We start from the raw sequence: 23,376 nt of genomic DNA, 5'->3' as shown, positions 1-23,376 counted from the left end.
TGGAATGTAAGGGATCAGCTGCATTTCCCAGTAGAAAGGATAAGAACTCTGTAGCTCACTAGAGGGTCTCTATATCTCTTTCTAAAGAAACTCCATGTTCTTCTCAAATAGAGGGGTAGTTTTAAAATTGGAAGAAACCATTATAAGTCCCTGTAGTAGGGGCACCAATTTAGTGGGGAACCCAATGGAGTTTCTAAAGTACAAATAGATGGTGTTAAGAGAACTAGTACTCAACTTTTTCAAGAGAAGTGAACAGGTTAAGGTAAACAGAAGTCCTGCTTTTCTTAGTAAAATCAGAATACAAGTGGATACATGGAAAGGCAAAATGAGGACTTAGCTGAGCTTATCCCTCATTACCTGAATAAACCTGGAAAGCCTACAACAGGGAGGAGAAAAAGAGGCTGCTACATTTATTGGGAAGACATCTGAAAAGGTGTAGAGAGGTTTATGATAGTGGAAGATCTGCTTAAAGACCCTCCCTCTTAGCCCTCCATTACCCACCTCTGCTGGAATGTTTAGTTTTTATAATTCAACACCAGACTATGGCTCCTGGGCACGGTCAGGTTTCATTCTCTTATGTCCGATTTGGTCTTCTGCTGCGCATACCAGATGCACCGGAGCCACGCGAGAGTGAACTCGCTTAAGAAAGGATTCCAGGCACTAAGGAGTTTCAGTTCAGGCATCCTCAGCAAAGGACACTACACAGGTCTGGGGGGTTTTTTTGTTTTGTTTTTTTAAAGAACTACAATGAATGTTCATGAGATGTCTTTGCATATATTTGGTCTAAGAAAAATGCTACAAACCAGATCTATCTGCAGCCAGAGTCTGAAGATACCCGCTATAGTTCACTTAAACACTCCATCGTTTCCCATCGATGGCCATATAACCTAGCTCAGAACGGAACTGTGCTTAATCCATTTTTTGATAGGGCATTGAGTGAAATGACTGCTAATATAAACCAGATATATTTATATTTCAGAAAAAAAAAAGTCTTCAAAGTATTCAGGCAAAGCATAACACACTGTCACCGATGAAAAGTACATGATTAGACAGGATCAAGCATAAATTAACTTCAATTCCGTTACATTAATGGCAGTTTTAGTGCTTAGAAAAGAATATAATAGTAAAGCTGTCTAAATCAGCTGCTACAACAAATAGACAAGGCGGCATAGGAAGGTTCAATTTCCCAAATCCTACGTTTTAGCATCATACAGGCAGAACCAAATATAATTTATCTTGCAACTTTAACAATCTTCGCCGACAGATATGCATTCCACCCCCTTATACTGTTTTAGTCCTGGACTGTAACTCCCGACAGTAATTCAAAGAACAAAGGCGAGGATTCACGCCATTGCTTTATTACATGAAGAAGTTGCCATTCTGTCGGTCGGTCGGTCGGTCAGCACTTTGTGCGTGTGTTTCATCAGGAAAAGGGGGTTTCCCTACTCAACTTTCAGATTTGCTTTCTTGGCAAGGAAAAAGGCTTCAGATAGGCTCTCTGTTCTAACAGCCACAGAACAGCTCAGAGTATCAGCTGCAGATTTCTTAACACTATAACAGAAAGGATAGATCCAAGTTTGGCTGACGTTTTTCACTAAGGCAACTGGACTATCAGATTTATCCATAAAGATGTCCCATGTTTTTAAACAGGAAAATACAGTGGTGCAAGACTGGAGACATTTGCACTAGCTTTGAAAATGTTGCTAAAGAGCTCTCTTCTCTCCCGCTGTGCTTCTTCAATTCTTATTACTCAACAAACTGAGCCACTAAGAGTTACCTTTCATCCATCCCCAAACTGCTCTGATGCATTAAATTGTGAGCCAAGCCCTAAGAGGGATGAAACAGCTTAGTTAGAGAATTCTGGGAAAGTGGTTATCTCAATGGACTGAAGGAGTCTAGGAACGCTAGCGTTGTAGTGAAACCCTTGACAGCAAAGTGCTCTCCTAAGGATGCACTGGTCTCTTCTATGAAGACCAAATGGAGTAATGCCAAACACACAAAATAATATATATTCCCAGAATATACTGGATTTGGCGAATTCAATTAAAATGCAAACCTCGGTTTTGCTACAGAGCCACTATTGCACTAACATTGTAACAACACTTTGGTCCAGATGTGCACTGGTGCACTAGTTTACATGAGAGTGGAACAGTACAGTTTAGATGAACGTCGTCTGCATTCCAAATATGACTTGTTGCAATACCTTGTTTTATGTATATATGTATATATATATATATATATGTATATATATATATATATATATATATACATGTATACAACACAACAAATTCCCTATTAAAGTACTACTAAACTGCAACTGTTTCTCAGTCTTCTCTTTCTCAGTGAGGGGCTGAAAGTAAGTGTTCTGGCTTTGGGTTACAAGGTCACCTGCATTTGATGCAGTCTGCATTGTTAGCAAGCAGCTTTCATTCAACACCCGTAACCTCTGCTGATCTGAAAACCCAGCAGCATTTTATATCATCTCGCCGTGATGTTTATCCTGACTTCTCATTTTCTGCCAGGAACAAAAGAAAGCCACCCAAAATAAATAAATAAATAATAACCAGACAGAACTGGGTACACCTTCAACATCTGTCTAACCGTCATAAGTCAGCAATCACAAGGGGAAAGAAAGCAGACTAAAGGTAGCAACAGTGGCAGCCAAGGAAACATTTTCTTAAAATCACAGTACACAGAGAAAACCAAAATCACTGATCGGACACTATCCATACTAAACAATGATTTGACTTCTCATCCTGTTCTTCCAAAATTATTCCCGTTACCGTTCTGACTTGCTTGTTGTGCACTTCTTAAATACTGTCATATGCAAGCTTTTAAAACCTCAGCTACTCTTTCCACACGCAAGTTGGATACAAAGCAGGTCAGCGTTATTCTCTCCCTGATCATACCGTCTCATCAAATGAAAGCGAAAGGTAAACCCACTGCTACTAACCTTGTGAGCATTTCAAGCAAGGAAACAAGACAACTGTAGATCCAAATTCCAAATTAATAAAATCCATTGTGACTTACCTACAGTTTGGAGGAGGGTCTAATGTGATTTCTGCAAGCTCTTTTTGAATTCTTAAAAGAGAGAAGGAAAAAAAAGTTTATATTTTAAGAGCATCATGCTTTCTTTGGCTTTTACTTTTCTGGTAGGTTCACAGTAGCAATCAGCAAGTCCTGAGTCTAAGGCTGCCAACCCAATCCAGTTGGACTGAAAGGCTGATCCAGTCCTGGTTGTGCCCCATTGCATGCATGGAGTAGTAGTTCAGATTATCTAAGGAAAACACAATGGGGCTATTAAACCTACAACTCCATGCATGCAATGGGGCACAACCAGGACTCTTATCAGCCTGTTTGGTCTACCTGGGGTGAGTTTGCAAATCGTACCTAAGTCACATCTTTCTCCCCAAACATAGAAGACATTTTTTAAAATAGCAAAAAAAAAAAAACCAAAGAAATTTGCTGTGATTCAGAAATTCACCAGCTTTGAGCAGCTAAAACATATTTGGGTCTGAGAGTTGCTAAAAGGGTGAAAGTATCTGAGTGAACATAGACTAATTTGTGGGTGGACTGAAGGCTTTAGCAGAGCATGTAGAGTGGCTCCTCTGCCTGTATAGTCTGAATATCTTTTCCAGGTGTGATAAGTTATTTTTTGACGAATATCTCCCAAATGTTATCTAACAGCCTGATAGTGTAATAAACGACAAGTGAAAATGTGAACATAATCAACTCTTTCATAGGCTACGTTGAAAGAGTTTCTTAGGATGGACAGCACATAAGCAGGATTTGCCACTTATTGGCTCAGCAGGTTTTTTTTTCCTGCTCCTTGGGCTTACACCAGTTGAGATGTAACCTGAATTTGATTCCCAGGCTCAGACTCTGCTCTGCAGGCCGGCCAGAGCTGTGGATGCAGTCCTAGTCATCATACAACAGTGACATCTAGTGGCTGCACTTGGGGCCCCTGATTGCAGGGCTCCAGGACACCCAGCTGGTAATTGTCACCGGGCTACGGCGCTCCTGTCCACTCACGCAGCCCAGTCCAGGCCTGGGAATCAAACACGGGTCTTCCCCATGGTAGTAATGCAGTGCTACCACTGTGCCACCAGGCTGGCCCAAGACCTGCCGAGGTCAATATTCAAAGCCATTTAGCCAGATAACTCACAAGCTATCTAGCTAAATGGCAAGTTTTTGAATATTGAGCCACCTATCTGGCTAGATTTTAGCCGGATAAGTCATTATCCGGCTAAAATCAAGCCAGGTAGAAAAAAAAAGCACTCCAACGGCATTCTGGCGTGAACCTAAGTTATCCGGCTAGCTTAGCTGATTTTCACTTCTATCCAATTAAGCTAGCCGGATAATTTTAGACCTGTTTAGAACAGGCATATAGATAGTTATCCAGCCTCAGGGTCTGGCATTAGGCCAGTTCAGTTTAATATCTTTGTGAGCAATACTGCAAGGGCCTTAGAAGGAAAAAAATTGCCTTTTTTCAGATAACACTAAGAAAGAATGAGAAGTGACCTAAGAAAACTTGAGGAGTGATTTGAGTACTTGGAAGTTAATATTGCATGTCAATTAAGAGAAGATGGAGTTGCAGGATCAGTACTGAACTGGATTACATGTCATATCTGGGTCTAGTAATCTGCCTTGCTCCCACTTTTGACAGGTATTCCACAAAGGTCCAGGGCCAGGGCATGGATATTGGGTGCCCTAAGTGAACCTTCTGCCTTGTGCCCCCTAGACCCCAGCCCCAGCCCTAACCTCTCCCACCCCCCCAGCCCACCCACACAAGTCAACATTTTGCATTTACAATAGATTTTACATGAAAAAGGACATTCAAAGTACAGTTTTCTGAAACAAAAATATCACTTACATCAATGCATATAAATATAATATACATATTGTATGTCAACCAGAAAACCCTGCTAAAAGGCAAAAAAGACACTTGGAACCCATATTTATTTATTTAGCATTTGTTTATATACCGAGGTACAGCTGACATAGCCTTCACTCCGGTTTACATTATAACCAAACCAGTTACATTTAAATTCATAACAGTGTAAAGAGAATGAATCAGAACATTAACTTAAAAAGTCAATAAATACATTGACCCATACATTGAACAATAGTTATTAGTGTAAGCAACACTTGAAGTAGACGGTTGACACCGTTAAAGAGAAAAAGGTTTCTGCAGGACAGGACGGAATACAGAAGGAGGGGATTGCAGGCATAAAAAGGAACGTGAAGGTGGATATGAAACAGATTATGTTCAATTGTCATTAGGTGAGCAGCCATTGTACGACTGTGAGAGTAACCAATCTTTGAGATCTTTTTTAAAAGATTTAAAGTTTTCTTGCGAATTGAGGTGTTGAGGTAGTGCGTTCCATAATTTTGGGCCGATGATGGAGATGGCTCTATTTCTAGTGGAGGATAATTTGGCTTGAGTTAAGAAGGGACATCCAGCTGAACTTTATATGTAGATCTTGTTGTACGTGAAGATTTATGTAGATGTATAATATTGTCCAGGGCAGAGAAGTCAACTTTGTGAATTGATTTGTGTAGGATTGTGAGTACTTTGTACTCTATTCTTTTTTTAACTGGTAGCCATTGTAAGTTGTATAGTACTGGGGATATATGGTCAGATTTTCTTTTACCAGACAGGATTCTGGCAGCTGCGTTTTGGAGTAACTGCAGAGGTCTTAAAGTTGAATTAGGGAGGCCTATCAGAAGGGAGTTGCAGTAGTCCAAACTGGAGAAGATGAGGGCTTGAAGAACGGTTCTGAAATCCTGGGGATGAAGCAGCGGTTTTAGGTGTTTGAGTATTTGAATTTTGTAAAAGCCTTCTCTTGTTTTTGTTGTGATGTGCTTTTTAAAATTTAGCTCATTATCTAGCCAGAAACCCAGGTCTTTAACGTTGTCTCTGAGTTGAATTTGAATGTTATCAAATTGGAAGGGTGGAGTGGAAGTTATACCAAAGTTTTTTCTTGTAATTAATATACATTCTGTTTTGCTCATATTTAAGCATAATTTTAGATTGTTCAGCAGATTTAGTATTTCTTTCAGGTGTGAGGCTGCTTTTGACATTGTTTCTTCTAATGATGAAGTAATGGGAATGAGAAGTTGTATGTCATCAGCATACATGTAGAAAATGATGTTAAGGCTTGTTAAAAGATGGCATAAAGGAAGAAGGTAGATATTAAAGAGAATAGGTGATAAAGCCGACCCTTGAGGAACTCCAGTATCTAGAGCAGGGGTCGGGAACCCATGGCTCGCGAGCCAGATATGGCTCTTTTGAGGGCTGCATCTGGCTCGCAGACAAGTGTCGCCATACTTCGCGGTTCCCCGCTGACCCAGCTGCTCCCCGGTCCTCCGCCGCCCGGGCTTAAAATGCTGTCAGCCCGGGCGGAACGCGGCAGGACAGCTGGAGTCAGCGGCACCGGCGTGCTCTCTTCTCTCCTCCCCCCCGCGGCCCGGAAGAGGAAGTGGTGAGCATCGGGTGCCTGCGCGGGAAGAAGAGACCACACTAGCGTGGTCTCTTCTTCCGCGCAGGCACCCGATGCTCACCACTTCCTCTTCCGGGCCGCGGGGGGGAGGAGAAGAGAGCACGCCGACTGGAGTCATCCGGGTGCCTGCGCGGGAGTCATCGGGTGTCAGCCGGGTGCCAGCGCTGGAGTCATCGGGTGCCTGCGCGGGTCTTCCCGCGCAGGCACCCGATGCTCTCCACTTCCTCTTCCGGGCCGCGGGAAGAAGAGAGCACGCCGGTGCTCTCTTCTTCCCGCGGCCCGGAAGAGGAAGTGGAGAGCATCGGGTGCCTGCGCGGGAAGACCCGCGCAGGCACGCTAGTGTCCGACGGGAAGAAGACTGCAGCGCGGCTCGGAGGAAAATGAAAATCTTCAACCGCGGCCGATGGGACTCCGCCTTCGCCTCCGCGAGGGCTGAAATGAAGGAGGTTAGCATTGGGAGGTGGCTGCTGCTGCGGCGAGTTCCCGGGGGGGGGGAAGGGGGAGAGAGAGAGTGAATGAATGAGCGAGCAAGCATGTGTGTTTGAGATCCTGTGTGTGTGAGTGAGAGATTGCATGTATGTGAATGATTGAGAGCCTGTATATGTGAAAGAGAGTATGTCTGTGATTGAGATCCTGCCTGTGAGAGAGAGAGCATGAATGTAAGTTTACCATTGGGAACCTGTATGTGTAAGTTTGTAATTGAAAACCTGTTTGTTTGAAAGAGTATGTGTGTATGATTGAGATCCTTTGTGTGTGAGAGAGATCATGTGTATGTATGATTAAGAGCCTGTGTGTATAAGTAAGAGAGAGATCATGTGTGTCTGTGTCTGATTGACAGCTGGTTTAGGTGATGGAGCATGTGAGTATGTGATTGAGAGCCTGTGTTTAAATGAGAGAGAGAGACCATGTGTGTCTGTGTGATTGAGAGCTGATTTAGGTGAGGGAGCATGTGAGTATGTGATTGAGAGCCTGTGTGTAAATGAGAGAAAGAGAGGACATGTTTGTAAGCATGTGAATGAGAGTCTGTGTGTGAGAGAAAAAGACAGCATGTATTTATGTGATTGAAAGCCTGTGTGTGTGTAAGCGTGAAAAGATAGACAGCATGTGTGTAAATGTGTAATTAAGAGCCTATATAAGTGAGAGAGAAAAAACATTTGTATATGTGAGTGACTGAGAGCATGTGTGTATAGGTGTGTCATTGAGAGCCAGTGTGAGAGAGAGCGCTGGTATGTGACTGAGAGAGGAGAAAGTTCCAAGCAAACCACCCCACCTCCTGCTAATTCAGAACAATCTCAGGACACCTGGATATCAAACGTTCCCAGGTATGCAGAGCAAAAAAATTTTTGTATCCTTATTATTTTTCATTACTGGATCTTTGTGTCTGCTATTTTGAAATATTTTGTTGGTATCTGGAAATGTTTTATATGAGTTTTTAATTATTGGATATTCCACTCATCAGCTGTTTCGAAATATGTTCTTTTTGTTAGTACAGTTTTACTGCTGATGATTTTATATTTCTTGATTTGTTTTATAAGGATGTGTGATGTTTCTTTTTTCCTTTGTTACACTGCATACAGAGACTCTGGCTTGTTGCAGTTTCCAATTCAGTTTTTGTCTGCATGCTTCTTGTTATGCGTTTTGGTCTCTTTATTCTATGTTAGGTGAGGGACAGCACGTGATTCAGGTGAGGTTTTCTGCTGGCGTGTAGTTTCTGTGTAGGACTCTATAGCAGCCTGACTTGGTCCGTTTTCCTAATAGGAGATGTATTGGTGTCTTAAGGCCTGGTGTAATATTTTCAGAGACTTATTGTACTTTAAAAGTGTGATCTTACATAAAATGCACACATTTACTTGTATTTAGTTTTAAACATATTGTATGGCTCTCATGGAATTACATTTTAAAATATGTGGCGTTTATGGCTCTCTCAGCCAAAAAGGTTCCTGACCCCTGATCTAGAGGGATGGCCTCAGATGAAAAGTTGTTGTAGAAAACTTTGAAAAATCTGTTATTAAGGAAAGAGGAAAACCAGTTGAGGGTTTTTCCAGTGAGCCCGATGGATTCCAGGCTAAAAATAAGCCTTTTGTGGTCCACAGTGTCAAAGGCTGCTGACAAATCGAGGAGGATCAGAAGGTGATCTAGTTTGTTATCAAAGCCTCTTAATAAGGTGTCAGAGAGATTGAGTAGTAGGGTTTCTGTGCTGAGGTTTTTTCTAAAACCGTGTTGTGTGGGAAATAGAATTTTGTGGTCGTCAAGGTGTTTGTTTAGTTGTTTCAGAACTGCCTTTTCTGTCAATTTAGCAAAAAGGGGAAGGTTTGATATTGGGCGGTAGTTGTTTAAATCTTTTGGGTTGAGGTTTTTTTTCTTCAGTAGTGGAGTGATTGTAGCGATTTTTAATTTGGAAGGAAGCTCGCCCTCAATAAGCGATTTGTTGATGATTGCTGCTATTGTTGGGGCTAAGGGATGAGCGACTTCCTTTAAAGCTCGGGTTGGGATGGTGTCCATGTCATGACGTGCAGGGTTTATTTTTTTCAACATTTTCTCTGTTTCCAAGTTGTATTTTTTTATTTATAAATAAATAGTTGTATTTATTGTGTTTCCATATAGTATTAGGCCTATTGTAACATGTGCTGGGTGTAGGCTTGGCACTCAAAACCATGGGTAAATCTCCCATACCAAAACAGCACTAACTGTCAGCACTCGCATATTAACAACCTTACTTATGAAAAAGCAACGCTGTAAATATTACACCATGCTTTAAAAAAACCTAATACACATCCTGTTAGAAAATAGAACAAGCCTAGCTACTATAGAACCCTACACAAACTAGCAGAATACCTCAAGTTCTATCACGCATGCATTACACAGCCAAACCCTCACCAAACACAGAATAAAGAGACCATAAAGTAAAAATTAAAAATGTGCAGACAAAAACTGAACTGGAAATCACAAAAGTAGACTCTATATGCAGCTCAACAATGGGAAAACAGAAACATTGCCATTCTTCATAAAATATCAAACAAAATCAAGAAATGTAAAACATCAAGATAGTAAAACCATACTATTAAAAAGAACATTTCAAAATAGCTGACAAATAGAATGACATCCAATAATTAAAAACTCATTAAAAAAAAGTTCCAACTCCCCCAAAAAATTGAGAAATAGCAGACACAGCAAATAACCCCAAATAATTAAAACTAATAAGGATATACAGTAAAATTAACCATTCTCCATACCTGGGAACTTTTGATTTTCAGGTGCCCTGAGATTGTCATGGATTAGTTGATGGGATGGGGAGCAGGGGTTGCTGCACACAAATTCTCTCCTTTCTCTCTGATATATACACACACACACACACACTCACATCCGTTCTCTCTCACTCACAAATACAGATTCTCCTACACATACATGCTCTACCACACACAAACACACACACATGCTCTCTCATTTATGCACACACATACACATATGCTCTCTCACTCTCACACCCTCGCTCCCTCATATGTATATACACCCTTATTCATTCATACAGGCCCGCTCTTTTTTTTCTCTCTCTCTCTCACATATACACACACAAACAAGGGTTCCTTGTCTCAATCTCACACACACACCCTCACACAAGCTCCCTCCCTCTCTCTTCTACTCAAACATCACACACACACACACCCCCTCATTCCCTCATAAACCCAGAATTCCTCTCACTCACACATACACACCCTCAAACAAGCTCCCACTCTCTTACTCACATACACACTCCTTCATAAAGGCTCCCTCTCTCACACACACCCCCGCTCAGTCTCTCTTTCGTACACCCCCTCACAATCTGTCTCTTGCACACACACACACCCCTTCACACAGGCTCCTTCTCTCACACAGACATGCATGCTCACTCCCTCACACAAGCTCCCAATCTGTCATTCCTGCACACTTCCTCATACAAGCTCCTTCTTTCTCTCTTTCTCACATACACACACACACACACCTTCATTCTCTTATACACACAAAATCTCTATCACTCACACATACACACCTCATACAAGCTGTCTCTCACTTACATACACACTCCTTCATAGAGACTCCCTCTCTCTTACACACACACACACCTTTCCTCTGTCTCTCTCTGAAACACTCTCTTGCACACACATACACACTTTCACACAGGCTCCCTCTCTCTCACACACACATGCACTCTCACTCTCTCACACAAGCTCCCAATCTGTCACTCATACACACTCCCTCGCACAAGCTCCCTCTCTATCTCACACACAAACACACACACACGTACTCTCACTCTCTCACACAAGCTCCCAATCTGTCACTCATACACACAAGCTCCCTCTCTGTCTCACACATAGAGGCACTGTCACACCCTCAAACACACACACACACAAACCTTTTTAATCGCTCTCTCTCTCTTGCTCACAGGCTCTCTTGGGGCATGGGTATTCTGGCATCTCCTTCTCCTTCCTTCTGCAAGTGGTATGGCTCTGCCCCCAGTTTTCCCCGCCTCTCTCTCCCCTCTGTCTTCTGCCAGGCTTCTTGCCGTCTTCTGCCATGGGCAGTATGGGCCCCGCCCTCAGCCTTGTCGGCACTCATCTTCAGCCGCAAGAGGGATGAGCCACGACAGGCCTGTTAACTAATTTCGTCCACAAGCAGGATGGGCTCACTTGTGGCCTATAGGGCCTGTCTTTGTGCGTGAGCAGGTTGAAGCTCCGCTCACAGTCCCATGTTGCTGCTCTTTGCCCCCTCTCATGGTTGGCACTTTAGGGGACTGTCTAGTTCACTTAATGGAAGCACCAGGCTCTATCAGCATCACTTTTCAATATCTAACTGTTTCCAATAGGTAGACCTCTTGCTGGTCTTTGTATTGGACACCAGATATGTACAGATGACATACAATTTTATGTCCAGATGAGCTCATCCTGGGAGGAAACATTCGCCACTGTTTCATATTGATCTTTGCTGTTAATCAATGATTGATGAACATAAGAAATTGCCATGCTGGGTCAGACCAAGGGTCCATCAAGCCCAGCATCCTGTTTCCAGCAGTGGCCAATCCAGGCCATAAGAACCTGGCAATTACCCAAACACTAAGAAGAACCCATGCTACTGATGCAATTAATAGCACAATAAGATGGTCTTAAACCTCATGAAGACCTGAAATTCTTATACTTCAACATGCAAGCCCGTTACAGAGCGTTCCTACTCTGACATGTGTCAAGAGTTTAGGTGTGATTATTGATTCTGCTCTGATATTTAATAATGAAAGCTATCATTCGAGCTCGTTTCTACAAATTGCAAGTTTGCACAGTTTCAGACCCTTCTTGATCACAGCAGACTTTCGTGCAGTTGTACAGGCAATTGTAATACAAATGTTAGATAATTGTTGTGTGGTAATTTGGGGCTGCCAGACACAACCTTTAGAACTTTACAACTGTTGCAGAATGTAGCAACAAGGCTATCAGGAAAATCAGTGACAGAACGTATCTCACCAGTACTAAGTGAGTTCATATGGCTACCAGTCCACTTCAGAGTAATGTGCAGGGTGGCAATGCTTGCACATAAACTACTAGCAAAAGATTCATTTCCTTGGGTTAATGCCCTGCTTAGGATTTATAACCCAACTTGTGGCATGCATTCCTCTTAGAGAAGCTTCTTAGACGTTCCGACAGTGTATCAACTCGATGGGCTGAGACGAAGGAGCAAGCCTTTTCAGTAGCTGCCCCTGTCTTCTGGAACTCTTTGCCTTATGAACTTTGCATGACAAACTGTACAAAAACATTCAGGCAACTAATGAAAATCCATCTTTTTGGCTTGGCGTTCTCATCATGATTTGGCTGAGATGGTCTGATGAAATTTGTGAACTTCTGGCCACTGTTGCAGCGGTACTATGTTAGTTTGCAGTTTTTTGGTTTTTTTTGTGGGGGGGGGGGGAATTATTGAGAGATACTTTTTTCAGAAACACTTTATTTTGTGAGCAGAAGTAGGAAGGTTCCCCACGCAGCTGAAAGATGGAGCAAGGTGACAAAATTGATCATAGGGGCGGATTGCAGGGAAATATTAGCCCGAGGGATTTTTCAAAACCAGCCCACAGGGTATCTGATACTCTCATGCACATCCCCTGCAGCAAATGTGTCAACAGCTCCCGAAAGCCAAGTCGACCCTGGAACCCAGCAGAATTGAGCCAAATTATCTCCAAAATAAACTTAATCTTTTCTAAATAGCTAAGAAGTTGAGAACATTCTAGACCAGGGTGAGCACAGCTGCAGCCCCCCGTTCCATCCATTTGAATTGGTTGTGCCTCTTACACATTTTCTTATCTCTTTTAGAGATATATCCTGGATTCCTGGTCTGGCTCTTGAACCAGTTGCAAGTAAAGATACTGTGAACAGTGTCAGACACACACATGCTCAGCCACAAACAGATTTTTAGAATGCAAAAACTTTATTGGCACATACACTCTGAGACACACAAAGATACATACTCTTTCTCAGACCCAAAGACACATTCACACACACACTCTCTCTCACAAAGTGTTTATGGGTATGTCTCTCTCACTTACTCTCTTACACACATACACATATACACAGACATGCTACTGTTGTGCTGCTGCTTATGTGCTCACACAGTGAGTGATCCCAGTCCAGCACTGCTGCATCATGGTGTAAAGCTCTTGCTTGCTGCCAGCCCTTTCCCATTCTGTAGCAGCCCCCTCCCTTTCCCAATCCCATTCTCTAGAAGACTCGCTGGTTCCACAGCCAGCTGCTTCTCTCAGAGCTCAGTACAGTCACCTCAGACAGCAGCTCCTCCAACACTGCTCAGGCATTTCCTTCTGGTCTGCCCCCTTCCGACCTGTGCCCGTAACTTGCCTCAACTTCTCTGCAACCCTCCCACCACTGTAGTGCATGCCCATTGACTGCAAGCCACACAGTCTGCTGCTGTCATAGGTGAACCTGACAGCTATGATCCCACCTTCCCACAAATAATTGGAAATTATTCATATATAATAACAGATTTTATATGAAAAAGAACATTCTGTGTTCTAAGGTAAAAATAGCACTTACAACATGTATATTATTTACATGCACTGCCAGGGATGGATTAGCCTATCGGGGGATCGGGCATCCCCCAGTGAGCCAGGCGCACTGATTATGTGGATTTTTTTTCAAATTCACGGCCCAAAGAAAAACCTGCAGGGCCGCAGCAGAGCCCATCCTGCCGCGGCCTGAAGAGAGGTCCTGCGCAGCAGTGACAGAGCCCATCCAGCCACAGCCTGAAGAGCAGCCTGTACAGCTGTGGCTGAGCCCATCCTGCTGCAGCCTGAACAAAGGCTTGTGCGGCCACAGCCGAGGATCTCCCCCCCCATACCTTGCAGAAGCAGAGGATAGCAGTGGCCTTTTTCCACCTTATGTCTGGCATTGAGTAGCAATGCTGCCATCCCACAGCAGACAAAGGGAAGGCCAGAAGAAAGGGGGAGGACTAAAAGCTATATGTGTGTATGCTTGTGTGTATGAGAGAGAGCCTGCATGTGTGCAAGAGAGCCTGCATGTGTGTCGGAGCCTGCATGTGTATGAAAGAGCGAAAGAGCCTGTGATTGTGTGATAGACTGCGTATGTCTGACAGAGCAAGAGTGCCTTGATGTGTCTGTGAGAGCCTGAGCCTGTGTGTATGTGAGAGCGAGAGAGACTGTTTGTGTGGGTGAGAGAATGAAAGAGCCTGTGTATGTAACTGCATATATGTGAGTGAGAGAGAGCCTGTGTGTGACAGCATGTGAATGTGTTTATGGAGGGGGGGGGGAGAGGATAAAGACTGTGAGGCCCCCTCCCCCAATCCACAACAATCTGACTGGAAGTCAAAAGATCCCAAGTATGGAAAGCTGAAGATTTTTAATCCTATTATTTTGAATTCTGGGGTGTTATTTTATGTGTCTGCTGTTTGAAATATTTATTGTTTGGGAAATATTAGAAAAAAACTTGTGAGTTATTTTAATTACTGGATGTTCATTGGCTGTTACCTGCTTAACATATTTATTATTTTTTATTTGTATGGTTTTAATATTATGAATGATGTGTTATATCTCTTGACGTTATTGCTTAATGTTTTAGGACAATTGATGTTGTTTCTATTTTTCCATTGTTGCACTGCACAATAGTCAGGTTTGCTGCATTTACCAGAGCATGTGTGTGAGTGAGCGTGAGTGAGCTAGTTAGCATGTGTGTGAGTGAGAGAGAACGAGCACACCAATGAGTATTTGTGTGAGCAAGAGGACTATTTAAACCAGTGAGCATGTGTGTGAGCCAGAGTCTGTGAGCCAGTCAGTATGTATGTGAGAGAGAATAGAAGGGAGTTTGTGTGAAAATGAGCATATATGATAGAAGGTGTGTATATATAAGAGAGAGGAGAAAGTTTGTGCATATCTTCTATCCCTGACTAATCCATGACAATCTCAGAGTGACTGGAAACTAAAGTTCCCGGATATGGAGAGCAAGGGATTTTTATTAGCCTTAGTTTTTATTATTGGGTGTTATTTGATGCATCTGCTGTTTTGAAATATTTTATTAATTGAAAATTAAAAAAAAATATATATTTTTAATCACTGGATGTTCTATTCATCAGCTGCTTTGAAATATTTATTCTTTTTATGAGTATGGTTTTACTATTATGATTGATGGTTTATATATCTTGATGTTTAATGAGGAATGGTGATGTTTCTGTTTTTCCATCGTTGCACTGCATTTGGAGTCTGTCTTGTTATGGTTTCCAATTCAGTTTTTGTCTGCATGGGCTCTTTATTCTGTATTTGGTGAAAGTCTGTGTGTTCTGCATGTGTGATTGAGGTGAGGTATTCCGCTAGCATGTTGCTTCTGTGTAGGGATCTATAACAGCTTGGCTTGTTCTGTTATCCTAATGTCAGGTGTATTGGTGTTTTAGGGCCTGGTGTAATGTTTGCAATGTTGCCTTTTCATAAGTAGGGTTGTTACCGTTTGAGTGCTGATTGAACCATTCATCCCCCTCTCCCCCGAGGACCCTGAGAGAGGCAGCAGCAGCAGCAGCAACATGAAAAAGTAAAATAAATAAACGTCAGCATGAAGCTTGTGACCCTGCAGTGGCCTTGCCCCACCCTACCAGTTTCTTTGGTAGCAGGAACCTCATAAGGAAGGAGGGGGTTGGGCCACTACAGGGCCTGTTAGCATGCACCAGCTCTTCTCCGATATTTTTTTTTTCTTTTGTTCGTTACTGCCATTCTATAGTTCCCGGGGATGAGGGAGGATTATGAAGCTCTGGATCAGGCCAACAACTTGTTCCAGGGCACAGCTCACACATTTCTGGGGCTAACTTGCCCCTATGGCATGACCCCTCTGCCTTTAAATTGGCTATAAAAGACTCTACAAGAAAAGTTCTAAAGGCCTTCCACGCAACTAATTCTTCTATGTGGGAATGAAGCCTGGAATCCATATAAATCCCTTTACCTCGAGCTCTGTAAACATACCCAGCTGATGGGATGGCCTTCTATCAGAGTGCAAATACTACCAGGTTCATCACTAGATCTCACAGGGCCCATGCCCCAAGTCTCACCTGCAACCCCCACTAAAAATGTGTTTCCTCCTCTGAGTCACCCTGCAGGCTACCAGCCAGTGGAACACACAAAGTTAATAATTAATACGGTGTGTGTGTGTGTGTGTGTGTGGCATTGGAGATTTTTTTGGTCCCACAACCTCTAGAAGACAGAAATACTGCCCACATCAATGAGAGCGTGGTTACTAGGGGTGTCATGTGATGACGCTTTCAGAAACGTGGGAGAGTGATCCCCACCTCCAATCAAACCGAATGCATGGCCAACCCTGACCCCTCTGGCTGCAGGTGTCCAAAGGGAAGAGGTTCCCTCCAATGGCTCTTTTTTTGATGTCCGTCAAAATATTGTAGCTTGGACTACTTTATTGATTTATATATAGTTACCTGTTACCTCCCAGATCATCTTCCCCCAAAGGAAGCAGAGCAAATTCAGTGCCCTAAAGTCACCCTCCCAACCTGATACAAGCTGCCTTGGAGTGTATTTGAGCCGCTGAGGTGCTAAAAGCCAAGGCTGAATTGCAGGATTGCAGCATTAAGAAAAGCAGTCGTGGATTTGCAGGAAGAGAGAGAGAGGCCAGGGAGAGAGAAGCAGATAGAGGGGCTGGGTGCTGTAGGATTTATTTGTTATATTTTCTGCAGCATTGCATTCACATTCGTTGTATGCTTCTTCGCGCCCCAGACCAATATGGGGAACAGAGAAGCACGGTACCAATATGAGCAGAACTGTGTTAGTACTTCAGAAAACATTTTTAAAAATCCTATAGCTGGCTTCCCTCTCTTCAGTTTCTGTTGCTGCAAGCCCATGGCTGCCTCTTCCCCCCTAACCCCCGCCCCCCCCCTTTACCCCTTGTTTTCATGAAAACAGCTGAGCAGCTCCTCTTCATGCCATGACGCTGTGGCTCAACCTTGGTTTTTACCACCTCAGCGGTTCAAATGCTCTCCGGTTCTCTCCAAGGGTGTCCCAGCAAAGGACCCGGACTCCATGTCTGTGCTTTGCTGGGTCCCCTATTCCTTTTTTGTTGATTGCGTACCAGGGGGTGGGACTTCCTGGGCTGCCGTCCAATCTGCTATAGCCCTGCGGGAACCAAGGGGAAGATCACTCCCAGCGCAAGAAGAGGCCTAGCACGGTTGCACTACAAATAGCAGCCCAAGGAGCAGGGGATTCAATTAGATGGAGCCCGCAGTACTCTGTACAGTCCCATGCCACCCCCCTCCCCCTTTTTTTTTTAAATTGCAACTGCATAGGGCAGAGGGGGATGAGAGGGTCAAGACAATCAGGTCCAGGGAAAAGGTAATTGCGATTCTTCAGTTTAAAATTATGAAAATCTTGAGGGTTGCGGGGAGCAGGAAAGACATATGGGCCTATGCCCTGAGTCTTTTAAGCACCTAGCAGCATCCCTGAATACCACAGTACGAAGGCAGAATGACTCTCGCATGCTGTGATATGGGAGAGCAAATTCAAAATGCAGAGGCTGAGCTATCTTGTAATATCCACAGCTGGTTTTCTTTCTGTACACTGCAGTAGGTCTGTGATACCAAAGCTGTTTTATTTACAAGCCTGCGTGACTTCAAAATATCTGCTGAGGAAAAGAAATTCTAGGCCTCAAAAAAAACAAAACAAAAAAAAAAAACTATATATATATATATATATATATATATATATATATATATATATATATATATATATATATATATATATATATATATATATATATATATATATATATATAAAAGTGCAATGATTGGCATATAATTGTCATGGTTGCCATCAGCACAACGATCCAGAAAATTATTTTGTCACATACATTGGAAGGAGGAAAAAAAAACATTTGAGGAAAGCTTTGAGCACATATAGGAGGCCTCCTGTGTGCCACAAATCCGCTGCCACACTAGGATCCTGAGTTGGTGGAAAATTATCATCCCATTTCTTACCTTCTTTTTCTAGGAAAGTTTATTGAAAAAATGTTTACGGAACACCTGCTGATATTTTCTGTGTGTGTAAATACCACAGGCTGCTCTGCTGGGGGTAGGGAGGAGGCACTGTGCCTGGGTGCGGGAATACCTCAGAGAGACCAGGCATACTTGAGCAGGTGAAGCTCTGACTTAAGCAGCCACCGTTTTCCAATGGTTGGGCCCTTAGTGCAGGCAACTGCCAGGAACTACTAAGCAGAAGCAGGAAAACAGGCAGGAGCCAGGAGAAAAGTGGAACAAGCAGGAAAAAAGCCAGGCAAATAGTAGTATCACCGAGCAAACGCTGAAGAATGTTCTTTATATCCAGATCTCAGTTTGGTACATACCTAATGCTGGTCCAATAGGGAGTCTCTGGTCTAATTCTGCTTAGCTTGGTATTTCCTACAGGAATTTTGATGAGCCAGACTTCCTGTGGCTACACTGCAGGATCCCCTGGCCTTGAATGCCAAGATCCATAGATTCAATCCCTGCTGTCCCCGTCAGAATACCCCCTTCCCTATAACTCATTCTGGGGTTCTCAATTTTGATTTTTCCAGATGTTCCTAGTAAACCTGAGCCACTAACTCTTTGGCATGGGCATTTTGGCTGGTTCCCAACTGCAGTCCTCTGGGTCATACCCTTTCCATTCCACCAAATAATGCACACATCCTCTAATAAATCTGGCATCCAGAATCTGGTGGACAATGAACTCTTGGTGCTCTTTTACTGTGACTGAGATGAAGTGGTGGGCTGTCTTCCTGGGAAGGGATTAGATTTATAAGGCTTCAGGAGGGCCACATGGAACACTGAATGAAGACACAAATTGGCTGGAAGCTGAAGCCTGAATGCCACTAGATTTGTTTGTTCCTGAATCAGAAAGAGCCCCATAAACATCTGCTCAAGTTTACTTAAGGGTCTCCTCCTCCTTATGTGCCTTGTGGAAACCCAACCTTGTCCCCTACTGTGAATTGTGGGGTTCCTAGCACTGTCTGTTGGCAAATCTTTTCTATGACTCTTTGGCCTGTCTAATTCATGTTGGACTTGCACATGTACCTCTGTTTAGGTATTTACCCACTGAGTCATTGAGGGAGCCCTGGACTGCAAAGCCTTCCTGAGAAGAAACGAGGTTGGGTGCCATAACTTCCGAAGAATGGGGAGGCCTTGGCTGCTGAGTGCTTGGAACGCAAGCATGTGAACTCCGCATTCATGTGAACTCCGCATTCATGTGAACTCCGCATTCAAAAATTGGAAGAATGATTCAACAGTAGAAAATAGGATAAAGCATAAACATTGGCATGTTAATTGTAAGACATTGATAAGACAGGCTAAGAGAGAATTTGAAAAGAAGTTGGCTGTGGAGGCAAAAACTCACAGTAAAAACTTTTTAAAATATATCCGAAGCAGAAAGCCTGTGAGGGAGTCAGTTGGACCGTTAGATGATCGAGGGGTTAAAGGGGCACTTAGAGAAGATAAGGCCATCGCGGAAAGATTAAATGATTTCTTTGCTTCGGTGTTTACTGAAGAGGATGTTGGGGAGGTACCCGTAATGAAGAAGGTTTTCATGGGTAATGATTCAGATGGACTGAATCAAATCATGGTGAACCTAGAAGATGTGGTAGGCCTGATTGATAAACTGAAGAGTAGTAAATCACCTGGACCGGATGGTATACACCCCAGAGTTCTGAAGGAACTAAAACATGAAATTTCAGACCTATTAGTAAAAATTTGTAACTTATCATTAAAATCATCCATTGTACCTGAAGACTGGAGGATAGCAAATGTAACCCCAATATTTAAGAAGGGCTCCAGGGGCGATCCGGGAAACTACAGACCGGTTAGCCTGACTTCAGTGCCAGGAAAAATAGTGGAAAGTGTTCTAAACATCAAAATCACAGAACATATAGAAAGACATGGTTTAATGGAACAAAGTCAGCATGGCTTTACCCAGGGCAAGTCTTGCCTCACAAATCTGATTCACTTTTTTGAAGGAGTTAATAAACATGTGGATAAAGGTGAACCGGTAGATATAGTATACTTGGATTTTCAGAAGGCGTGTGACAAAGTTCCTCATGAGAGGCTTCTAGGAAAAGTAAAAAGTCATGGGATAGGTGGCGTCCTTTTGTGGATTGCAAACTGGCTAAAAGACAGGAAACAGAGAGTAGGATTAAATGGGCAATTTTCTCAGTGGAAGGGAGTGGACAGTGGAGTGCCTCAGGGATCTGTATTGGGACCCTTACTTTTCAATATATTTATAAATGATCTGGAAAAAAATACGACGAGTGAGATAATCAAATTTGCAGAGGACACAAAATTGTTCAGAGTAGTTAAATCACAAGCAGATTGTGATAAATTGCAGGAAGACCTTGTGAGATTGGAAAATTGGGCATCCAAATGGCAGATGAAATTTAAAGTGGATAAGTGCAAGATGATGCATATAGGGAAAAATAACCCATGCTATAATTACACAATGTTGGGTTCCTTATTAGGTGCTACAACCCAAGAAAGAGATCTAGGTGTCACAGTGGATAACACATTGAAATCTTCGGTACAGTGTGCTGCGCCAGTCAAAAAAGCAAACAGAATGTTGGGAATTATTAGAAAAGGAATGGTGAATAAAACGGAAAATGTCATAATGCCTCTGTATCGCTCCATGGTGAGACCGCACCTTGAATACTGTGTACAATTCTGGTCGCCGCATCTCAAAAAAGATATAATTGCGATGGAGAAGGTACAGAGAAGGGCTACCAAAATGATTAAGGGAATGGAACAACTCCCCTATGTGGAAAGACTAAAGAGGTTAGGACTTTTCACCTTGGAGAAGAGACGACTGAGGGGGGATATGATAGAGGTGTTTAAAATCATGAGAGGTCTAGAACGGGTAGATGTGAATCGGTTATTTACTCTTTCGGATAGTAGAAAGACTAGGGGGCACTCCATGAAGTTAGCATGGGGCACATTTAAAATTAAATCGGAGAAAGTTCTTTTTTACTCAACGCACAATTAAACTCTGGAATTTGTTGCCAGAGGATGTGGTTAGTGAAGTTAGTATAGCTGTGTTTAAAAAAGGATTGGATAAGTTCTTGGAGGAGAAGTCCATTACCTGCTATTAAGTTCACTTAGAGAATAGCCACTGCCATTAGCAATGGTAACATGGAATAGACTTAGTTTTTGGGTACTTGCCAGGTTCTTATGGCCTGGATTGGCCACTGTTGGAAACAGGATGCTGGGCTTGATGGACCCTTGGTCTGACCCAGTATGGCATTTTCTTATGTTCTTATGTTCTATAGAAGTAATTGTGCACAGTTCATCTGATGAAAATTACAGAAGCAGTAGAGATACTGATCCAGAGTCTAATTTAACCATTCTGTCTGCCTGCCGAATTGTGGGTAGTACACTGAAGACAAATGGTGTTGGACATCCATAAGATTAGTTATCTCTCACCAAAAGCTTGCGACAAACTGGGAGCTCCAGAATCAACTCTAATCGTAGGAGACTTTAACCTACATGTAGACAGCACACCTAAATCGACAGCATGTGAAACCTTTCTAGATACGATGGAAGCCATGGGTTGGTCACAATTTGTATCCAACCCTACTCATAAAGCAGGACACATCCTTGACCTAATTTTCACCAGTCGCAATAACTGCATAATGAATTCTTCTCACAAAATATTGCTCTGGTCTGACCACCAGTTAATAAAGTCAGAAATAGCTTTCCTCACCACATAACAAACAAACTGAAATAACAATAAATTCTTCACATACAGAAAAAAAGATAGAACCTGAAATACTCAAAGAAAGAATTAAAAATAAAATAATTGAATTTGATCACAAGAATGCATCCTCATCTTTTGACTCCTGGGATAAAATCATAAATGAAATAGCGGATACCCTTTGCCCAATCCAGACAAAAACGTTCCAAAATGCAGGCAGCTCAAACAAAGGAAACCATGGTAAAGCAAAGAGCTAAGACACACCAAACAGACCTTGAGAAAATCTGAACAGCAATGGAAGAAAAGAAAGTCTACGGAATCCCTAGAAAAATACAAATCCCTATTAACAAAATGCCATGAACAAATCAATAAAACAAAGAAAGAATACTATGCAAAACAGATTTATGGTGTAATATTTAATTCAAAACTACTCTTTGAAACAGTGAAAAACCTAATCAAGGACCCATCCTCCTCCATCTCAAATAACTATGATTTTACAAAGAACTCATGCAACGAATATGCTAATTAATTGTTAAACAAAATCAATACACTTAGGGGGTAATTTTCAAAAGGAGTTACATGCGTAAATGTAGCTACTATTGTAGCAATTTTCAAAGCCATTTACTCAAGTAAATTGCACTTATGTGAATAAATCCTATAGACAAGTCAATGGCATAAATTGTAGCAATTTTCAAAAACCCACTTAATCAAGTAAAGTGAATTTACTCCAGTAAACCTGGTTTTTACTCGAGTAAATGCTTTTTAAAATCAGGCCCTTAAAGCACAATTCCCCAACTGCCTACCACAAAAAGAGCCTGAAGAAAAATGTGGTCACGTGAAATGGAACTCATTCGACCCAGTACCTAACCTTGAAATAAACCAAATCATAACTAAAATGAAGCCAGCTTCACACCCATTAGACCGTATCCCAACAAGTGCCCTGAAAACTGTAAACAGCATAATATCCCTGATATTTACAACCATAATAAACTACTAACTAGTAGAAGGATTGGTCCCTGATAGGGCAAAACAAGCTGTGATTAAACCAATCATAAAAACCAAAACCGGCAGAATCGATGAATGGGACAATTACAGTCCAATATCCAACTTGCCTTTCATCACAAAAGTCCTAGAAAAAGCAGTTTTAGCACAACTAGAGAACCACCTAGAGGACAACAATATACTATACCCAAACCAATTCGGATTCAGAAAAAAATCGATCAACTGAAACCTTACTCACTTCCCTAGCCAACCCTGTACTACAAGGTTTTGACAACAACAAATCATATATCCTAGTACTAATAGATTTAACAGAGACATTTGACACAGTTCACCATACCCTGCTATGCCATCAGCTAGAGAAATTGGAATAGATGGATGTAGTGTCTGGTCATAGATGGCTGCGACTGCTCTTCCTCACCTCTTTTTTGCCCTTCTCCTCTTCCATGGGTAAGATGGCTGCCTCCGGTGCCAAGTGCCGAAACCCTCGGCATCTCCAACTCAGCATGGGTGTCCCCGTCCGCCATGCTCCTTCCCGTGGTCTCCTAGGGCGCACGCATGCTGCCTACACTTATCTACACGTCATGGTGGGAACCTCGGAGGCGTCCCCTCCGGGTATTTAAGCCTCCCTTCCGCTCTTAA

The 23,376-nt window shown here is 42.5% G+C and overlaps 1 protein-coding gene across 3 annotated transcripts in view; it reads right to left on the bottom strand.

Annotated features, from left to right (window-relative positions):
- LOC115084420 (ubiquitin-conjugating enzyme E2 E2) overlaps positions 1-23,376 on the bottom strand; it is a 537,898-nt gene that overhangs the window by 464,150 nt on the left and 50,372 nt on the right. For all 3 annotated transcript variants that reach the window (XM_029589296.1, XM_029589295.1, XM_029589297.1), the window contains exon 3: positions 3,031-3,081. In XM_029589296.1, the coding sequence (XP_029445156.1) occupies positions 3,031-3,081 (51 nt within the window). The remainder of the gene's footprint in view (positions 1-3,030; positions 3,082-23,376) is intronic.

Source organism: Rhinatrema bivittatum, chromosome 2 (assembly GCF_901001135.1).
Source record: "Rhinatrema bivittatum chromosome 2, aRhiBiv1.1, whole genome shotgun sequence".
NCBI lineage: Eukaryota > Metazoa > Chordata > Amphibia > Gymnophiona > Rhinatrematidae > Rhinatrema > Rhinatrema bivittatum.
The sequence above is the reverse complement of the archived record's forward strand: the minus strand, read 5'-3'. Positions and strand labels throughout refer to the sequence as shown.